We start from the raw sequence: 8,954 nt of genomic DNA on the forward strand, positions 1-8,954 counted from the left end.
CCATCAGAGCTCGGAGAGCCTCTCAGCGGGAATGACATAAGGAAAATAACCTAATTAGTTTTAAGAGGGAGATTGAAAAAATATGAAAGTAAACAGCAGGGGATTAGGTTTGGGAAGTGCCTTTTAGACCTGTGTTTGTGGAGGACAACTAATCACAGAAAGAATCAGGACCTGTATCTGAACAAATTTCCATTGAAAAGCATTCTTGCAAATTAGTCTCATCAGGCTTAACTAATCACACCTTTAGTTCACAAACATCATCAGAAAATCATGCAAATGCCAGACCTGTATGTACCCCAGTACAGGACCAATACCAGGGCATATTATATGAGCTTTTTTCTTTTTCTTTTTCTTTTTTTTTTTTTTGCCACCAATACGCTTGCTATTCCCAAGAGGGATAAGAAGCACTGTAGCAGCAGTATGACAGAATAAATGAGGAGGCTTTTGGGTGAGTCATCTGTGCAGGTGATAGCATAAAAAGTAAGACTGAGGTAAATCCAGAAAAAATAATAATATTTACAAATAGTTTAAGAAAACTTTTATACTTTTGTAAGCCATCACTTCTGGAAGCCAGTTCACAATGGTCCAAACACAATTTTAGAGCCATTTCTACATAGAAATTCATTAAATTAGAAAAATCCAAGGAGGATTAGCTTCATTATTGTCATTTAAACAAAAATAACAATAAAATTTAATGAAAATTAAATTTAATTAAAACATTGATAAATGTATCTACACAGTTTATTTATTACAACAGTAATACTACAGTATTCACAAACATCTCACCCCTGAATTTTCACTCCAACTGAAGTGCCAGATTAACTACAACAAGCAGTAAGAGCTCTGAGACCAGCTGCCTCAGATAAACAGGAAATGAATTAGCAGGTGATTGTTACTTGGTTTTGTTTTACACAATACATTGATGTATAATTGCTAGTGTGACTTGAAGCTTTTCTATCATCATGTGTAACATCCCCAGGCCACTTTGCAAAATTAGCTCCTTCTCTCTTACACCAACTGCATTTGGCCTTCCCTTGACAGAATATGACTCAGAAGTTATCTCCCCAAACCAATGAGGCAGCTGGGCTCTGATATGGTGGCCTGTTACCATGTACCATCCTTCATTGTCGGGCATGGAAACCATGATGCAGGGAGTCAAAATGAATTAGTTGAGCTTAGAAAGCAAAGCCAACAGTAAAAACCAACAAGATGCCAGCTTTGTAGATGCAACAATGGGGTGACCACAGGTTTTGTTCGTACTTGTTTTTCACTCAGTGTGTCCGCACTCCTCCTACACTTCTCAGAGGCAAATAGCGTGCCAGAACATACACGGTTCAGCCAAGAGGAAGCACAGAGCCACCAGCATTGTGCCAGGCAAAGGGCCACCTAGTAGCAGCTGTGGGCCAGCACAGAATGAATCATAAAATCATAGAATGGGTCGGGTTGGAAGCGATCTCAAAGATCATCCAGTTTCAACCCACTTGCCGCATGCAGAGACACCACCCACTAGAACAGGTTGCTCAGGGCTTCATCCAACCTGGCCTTGAATGCTTCCAGGGATGGGGCATCCACAACCTCTCTGGGCACCCTGTTCCAGTGCCTCACCACCCTCTAAGTGAAGAATTTCCTCCTAGCCTCTAATCTAAATTTCCCCTCTTTAGGTTTAAAACCATTCCCCCTCATCCCATCATTATCTGATTGAGCAGCAATCCACCCACCCAGGTGCACAAGGCAGGAAGGAAGCTTTCCCTGCACCTGCAGGCGTGCTTTTAGACACTCTGTGAGGAACAAAATGTGAAATGGTATTGCAGGGGAACTTCTGGACCAGATGACGTGGAGGTCCTTTGCAACCTTAATAACTCTGTGACGAGGGGGCACTACAAGAAGCAGCCTTGCGCAGAGGGCACCTGTGGTACCCACAGGGCCGAGCAGAGCTGCCTGCAGACCGCGGGGGAGGCCCAGAAGCAGGAACACCCCGGGGCTGCCCTGGCTGAGGCGATGCCCCCTGGAGCCACCATCACCCCTCAGCCACCATCACACCCCCCCCCCCCCCCCAGCAGACGCCGGCTGATGACGTCACCGGGCCCGCTCGCCTCTCCCAATGGCGGGCCCGGCGCTCCCGCTGCCTGAGGCAGCCCCAAGATGGCGGCTGCTTCGGCCGGCCCGGGGCTGAAGCCGCAGCTCCTGGAGCGGCTCCCGGGGCCGGGCGGGTCCCGCACGGCCTCGGCGCCTCACGCAGCGCTGTTGCGGACCCCTCCGTCCCCTCCAGCCCGCCCGAGGCTGCCCTGCCCGCCGCCTCTCCCACCCTGCGGCCTCTGGGGGCTTTGCCTGCCTGCCCCCGGCGTGTTACTGCCCCCGGTGTGAGGGAGCAGCCGCTGCTGCACAGCCCTGGGAGGCCCCCTGAAGCAGCCCAGTGAGGGGAATAAAAACGAGCCAAGCAGAGCAGTACGGGGCCCTGATGCCCACAGGGAGCATTTTGTTGAGCTTGTGGTCCTGGCGAGCCCCCCAGCCATGCTGGCACCTGAAGAGTGTGGGTTTCTTGCAGCAGTTAGGGGATATAGTGTGCAGAGCTGGGGTTTAGGAAAGCTGACATAGCTGGGTGACCCAGGGCTGGGTGCGGTGTGGCTCTGGAGCACCAGTCCTTTATAAAATGCCTCTCTTGGAAGAAAACATAATTGAGGCGGGTGATGGCAACGATTTAATTTGGCATAGCTGCCAGTTTACCTTGGGCAGCAACCTAGGAAAGTATGCCAGTAAGAAAAGAATATAAGATAAGTGGCCCTCTTGGTTGTTATTGTCCCAGAGCCTTGCTAAATGGGGCACAGCACTGAGCATCCTTCGGGGGGAAATGAAAGACTGTCCCATATGCCAGCCTGGCCTGCCTTTGGCCCTGCCTCACCCTCAGCTGGCTGCAGCTTGTGTCCTCAAGCAGGTCGGGTCACCTCCCTGAACAGCCCTCACCATGGCAGGAGGCAGGATCCTGACCCAACAACTGCTCTGCTGTTAGCCTTGTTCACACCATCCCCTATGCTATTCAAAGACAGACCCTCACTGAAGAGGTTTTTGATTTGACTTTTTTTTTTTTTTTTTTTTTTTTTTTTTTTTCTGTGAAGAAACAAAGTCTATCTCTGAATTTTAATTGCCATGGAACTGCTTTGAGTTAGAGGCAACTATGCAGACAATCTTTCTTTTACACATCTGCATATGGCTTTTGCAACATTACCCTGTATGATAGTAAATCTTATACCATTGACACTGCATTTTTATCCTGAGGTCTTCTCCTGGAAGCCTGGGGCTTGACAGCAATCTAATTCCCAATAAAGTGAGACTTTTGCAGAATCTTGTCATTGCAGATTGCACTGCTCTGAAATCTGCACTTTCTTTCTCATTAGAACTGTCCTCAGACCTGCCCTGGATCATGTTTGCTTTTACACACCCCCAGGAAATTGTGGAAAACTCACTCCCTCAGACAGGCATGTTGGACAAACTTGCTTCCTCCTGCTGGATTTTACAGCTGCAAACAAGGCTTCAAAACAAAACAAAACAAAACAAACTTACTAGCAACACCAACAGCCCTGCTCTGAACATGTGGGATGCTTCCCTGGATCCCTGCTCATTTCCTGTAGTGAAACACAGACACACCAGCTCGGTGCTGTCCTGAAGTGTGTGGAGGCTTTTTTTTTTCTCTCTCTCCTTCTTTTCTTTTCCCTCCTTCCTTGTGTTGATTTGTGGGGCCAGAATGACTTTGATTTCAGCAAGTTTGCTGTTTATTCACGTCACAAGTTTGACAGCTTTACACCAAATCAGATTGCTGGGTTTCAGGAGAGCTCTGAGGCGTCACTGGGAGCTCCTTTAGATTAAACTCGCCTCCCCGGTCTCCCCCCTCTCCCCCTCCTTCAGAGCCATTTAAACCTCGCTGGGGCTTTAACAGAAACCTGCTCCCAAGACCTGCATTTCATTCTGCCTCTAACATGGTAAGTGCTCTTTGCATTTCTCTCGACCTGGAGGCAGAAAAGGAGCAGCTGGTCTCTTTGCCTTGGGGCTTTGCAGGAGGTTTCGTGCCCTCTAAGATGGGGAAGGAAGAGGGCTCTCCTCTACCTGCAGGAGCAGTCCCTGCTGCTCTGCCTTCCTAAGGATGGGCAGATTCCCCTCTCGAGGCTCCAGGCTCTGCCGTTGCTTTGCAGAGATTGAGATCGTGCTTATTTGGAGGAGGGAAAAGGGGTGACTCCAGAGACAACCCCCAGGCTTTGCTACTGTGCAGCCTGGGACTCCTGCAGAACGGCAGGGGCAGAAAAGAGAGCAAGCAGCCTGGAGGTGACTCCGCTAGTTTTGTGCAGCTGTAGACCTGAATCAAGCCCTCGAGGTGGGACGGACGAACCGGCCGAGGACAACCTGGCTCCTCTCTCCATCTGAAACCCGCTCGGGACCGTAGCATTTCCCAAGGCACCGCAGCAAACTCAGCCCAATCCCTCGCACACCTCTGCTCGGAGCCCCTCTGCCACGGGGGGCTGCGGCGGGGGCGGCACCGCCGGGTGCCCAGCGGCTGAGAGCGGGGCGCTGCGGTGCCACCGGGCTGGGGGGGGGGGACATGAGGAGGGACCGGGTCCCCGAGCGGGCACCCGGGGCGGGGCTGGGAGCTGGGGGGGGGGGGGGGGCAGCGGTGTCCTCCTGAGCCAGGCACCTGAGCGAGCCCCAGCTGGGACAGAGGGGAAGGGATAATTAAGGGAAGGGGGTAAAGGGAGAGGGTAAGGGGGGGAAAAAGCTCTTCTCCGCCGAGGAGGGACCCTCCCGGAGCGCTGGGATGCTCCTCACTGGGATGCGCCCCGCTGAGGGTCCAGAGGAGGGCTGACACCGTTCCCCCCCCCTCCCCCCGGGGCTTTCCGCAGCCGGAGGGGCAGGAAGAGAGGAGAGGGGGGGACCCAGCCGCCGCCCCCCCCATCCCCACGACCCCTTTTCCTTCCGCAGAGCGGCGGCCGGCCGTGCCCGCAGCCGGACTTCAGCGGGGGGCCGGGCTGCTCCTGTCCCTGGCCGGCCCCCGGTGGGGTTTCCAGGGAGAGCCGGGCCGCCGGCTGCGCCGCGGAGCCGCCGTTGCACGGCCAGGGCCGGCGGGAGGCTCGGCCGCCCGGTAAGTGGGGGGCGAGGGGGGCCCGGTCCCGGCAGGGAGAGAGCGGTCGGAGCGGGCTAACCCCGCGCTGCTGTCGCCCAGGCCGGCTGTGCACCCCCGAGCTCGGTGGGCAGGACGAGGTGTGGCGGGGAGACCAGCTGTCCTCCCAGCTCTACAGGAACAAGCAGGTAAGGGTGCTCCCCCCCCGGCAGCCCGCACTTCGCTGCGCATCTTCTGGGGGTGGGGAGAGGGGCTGACCCCCTTCTGGGGGTTCTCCGGTCCTTGCTTGAAGTGTTTGTCTTCCCCATGTTGTCCCACGAAGATGGAACAACTGTTGGGAGGTTCTCTGCTCACCTTCCCCCCTCTTACAGCACAGTGCACAGGGGAAGTCCGGGGACTTCAGGCTCTGATGTTGCAGAGCCTCATGCTGTTAACTGAAATTACACTACGTCTGTCCTAATCCATCAGGATTACCTTCATGAGAAACGATTCCACCAGAATTACCTACTCATACATACGGAGGATCAACCATTTTGACCAACAAGCATTGCCTTGTAATTTTCTCTCCTTTCCTTTTTTTTTTTTTTTTTTTTTTTGTGAATCGCATCAAGCAACAGGACAAATTCTGAACAGTCCTAGATGAAGGAATTCCAGAGAGATCATTCTGAAGAAACACCTGGAGTGATGTTTTGACACATTAAAGTCAATGGAACCTCATTTACTAAGTTTAAAGTCCCTGGAATCAAATCCTAGTTCCAGACATCAGCATACCTTTGCCTCCACCTTAATCATTTAAATCTGTTTTTCAGCCTGTGGTCAGCAGATGCTGGGTGCAGGAGATCCTGCCAATGACAAGTGCATCTTTCTTCTGTGTCCCATCCCCATAAATTGTTAGCCTCCAGCTTCTTTCTCCTTTTCTCCATCAGCCAACTATACACTGGAATGAGAGGGATGTAAAAGGATGCTTACTGCCACTGTGGAGGAGAGCTGGTAGCTACTGTCATGCCCGTGACAGTTTCTGGCTGTTCATGGGACTACCTGTAATTCTTTTCTATTATTATTCCACAGTTACAGGTGGTTAGGTGTTTTTGTTTTGGTTTGTTTTCTCTCTCTCTCTCAATGGAGTAATCTTTTCAAACACTTAGTAAAGAATAAAAGTCAAAAATGAAAGCTGAACAATCTTGCCAATTAGATACACAGAAGCAAGAGGCTTGAGGGGATGGGTTGCGTTCACAAAGCAAACAGCCAGTTCATTAAATCCAAGCAGCCTGTACCATAGGGCAATTGCTATTAAGTTACAGAGTCAACACCTATTCAGCAGTATCTCTATTCCACAGCTTCAAGATACTTTGCTTCAGAAGGAAGAGGAACTTGCTAGGTTACATGAAGAAAATAATAACCTCCGACAATACCTGAATTCTGCCCTGATTAAATGCTTAGAAGAAAAAGCCAAGGTATTGTACTCAAACCTGTTGTATAAATGTGTGCAGAAGAAACACATTGAATAGATACATGCCATTAAAATACATGGAAGGTCTAAGAGTGCAGACAACCTGCAGCTGAGGTCTGCTTTTTAAGTTCACAGAGCTGTGGAATTGTTGCTTATGGGTCTAAGGTGATGGTTTCCTTCAGGAGTAACATCCTATCAGGTGCTGACTGTGAAAACATTGTAGCCCATAGCATGATTAAATTTAGGTTATAAGTAGAGCAAGGTAAAATTATTTGGTCTAAAACTTTTTTTTTTTTCAGTGAGAAGTTCAGATTTGATCATATTAAAATATTTATTAAAATTGTTTGTTTTGTCACTCACTCCTTTGGATAAGGACTAAATTTTCCATTTTGTATGCTTTGGGTGATTTCTTTTTTGTTTTGTTTTTGTTACCTTGCCATGGTACATTTTATTCATTTACATTAGAACATTGATCTCATTTTTTTCCAATTTATTAATTAGTATTATGTATTAGTATTATAATTAGCATGTTAAAAATCTTAATATTTACTTTATTTTTTTTAATTTTAATTCTCTCCCTAAAGAAAATAAAAATATGTATTTCTCATCAACCTGAACATTTTTTTTTATTTTTTTTTTTAAAAAGCATTCCAGACTTTCCCGTGAAAACAAGTGATTATTTGCTCAGCTCTTTGGATTGGGCATGCAGTAAAAAGGCTTAAAAAAAAATAGAGGCCTTTCCTTTTACATCCTATTCGCAGCTGACAATGTGGCACATCCATCCCTCTGCCATGCCAAGACGTGGCTCCTGGTAGTAGAAGAGATCTCCTTCATTGGGCCTAGCAGGGAGACATGGCCACCCCTCGATGCTATGTGAAGGAGAGTCCAGTGTGACACTGTCATGGGAGGTGGCCAAGCAGCAAGTCCATGACATGGTAGGGACCTTCCTTGTTATTCCTGCCTTTCTTTGACCATCCCCAGGGGCCTGAAGGGCCTTCTTCCCAGCAGCTGAGGTGGATGAAAGAGCTCAGAGTTGTAGAGGCTGCAGCTGCAAGTGCTCCCTGGCTGTAAATGCACCTGCCCCAGCATGACTTACCTCAGCATCCTCCCTCTTTGTCAGATTGCCACATTCCCCCCCAATACCCCACTCACCTGCCAAATGCTGCTGGCAGCACCAGCACAGAGAAGTGCAGCACAGCCAGACAGGAGCTCTCATTTCACGCCTTACTGAGTGAGAATGCAATCAAAGCACAGGCCTTATTGACATTGTCAAATTCTTCTCTTTCAGGGACTTGGTTGTTTCAAAGGCAGTAAGGACAAAATAATTAGTCATATTCCATATGTTTAAGGAGTCCAAAAAGAGCACAGGGGGGAAATAAAAATATTTTTATAAGGACAGTAGTAACTGCTTTGCCCATCTAAAATCTGATATCAGAATTTCGTTACTTACTGGTAACTAAATAATTGACCTTTAATTTTCTCTCTCTTTTTTTTTTTTTTTTAATAGAAAGTGCTATCCTGCCATGGCCAAAAAAACTCTGCTATTCTCAAAAGCACCAAAAGGAGATTAAAAGAGGACTACTGCTTTACTCCTCAAGAAACTCCTCATGCTTCCAAAGCCAGAAGGAACCTCTTCAATGAATTCACTGCCTGTGAAGAGCAAGCCAGTCCTCCTGTGGACAGCTGGGTCTTGCAGACCTTAGGACTGAAAGATGTCGACACCATCGATGAATCTTCAGCTAACTACAGTGCCCTCTCCTCAGACCTTGGAAAAGATTCATACTGCCTGAGCCCTGATGAAGCAATAGACTATGGCCACAGCGAAGGAGCAGCAGCAGCATACAGCTACAGCCACGTGCCTCCAGATAGCAGCAGCGTCCATCCATGCAGCACAGACTCTACCTTCTTTCCCCAGTTTCCTTCAGCACCATGCGTCTCGTCACCAGTGCCAAGTGTTTCCTCCCTCCCAGCCTACGGGTTGCCATATTTGACTAACGATTTGTCACCTAACAGAACAGAAGTGGCCTTCACAACATCTCTAAGCCCTCACCGCAATGTGAGAACACACACCTTCCACCAAGGGCAAGCTTTTGTGCGCAGAGAAGATGATGGAGGATGGAGATTCACCTGGGTGCCCAATCAGGCTGAATAAGGCACCTGCATGAAGGGTCAGCTAGAGGGGATGTAAGAGACATACACTTCACCCTGTGCTCAAGACAAGTTCAGACATCAGAAACAAGCCTGTTAAATGCTACCCTGCCACCCACCCATTCATCATTCCCTTCCAGATTTTCACAGGTGTGGCTCCAGATTGCACTGAGACAGGTATCTGCCCCAGGCCAGGTGTTTAGATTGGACCTAATTCTCTTGTGCCTGTATTGAGATACTTACTTTTTCTTA

The 8,954-nt window shown here is 49.0% G+C and overlaps 1 protein-coding gene across 1 annotated transcript; it reads left to right on the plus strand.

Annotated features, from left to right (window-relative positions):
• Window positions 1-2,142: 2,142 nt before the first annotated feature.
• GMNC (geminin coiled-coil domain containing) lies at window positions 2,143-8,706 on the plus strand (the record flags this gene model as incomplete). The annotated part of the gene is made up of 5 exons (XM_084292138.1): window positions 2,143-2,358; window positions 4,966-5,125; window positions 5,207-5,292; window positions 6,442-6,558; window positions 8,062-8,706. 5 exons carry the CDS (start codon window positions 2,143-2,145, stop codon window positions 8,704-8,706), a joined length of 1,224 nt encoding a protein of 407 aa, XP_084148264.1.
• Window positions 8,707-8,954: the final 248 nt, after the last annotated feature.

This window comes from Netta rufina (genome assembly GCF_964035555.1).
Source record: "Netta rufina genome assembly, chromosome: 9".
NCBI classification, from domain to species: Eukaryota; Metazoa; Chordata; class Aves; order Anseriformes; family Anatidae; genus Netta; species Netta rufina.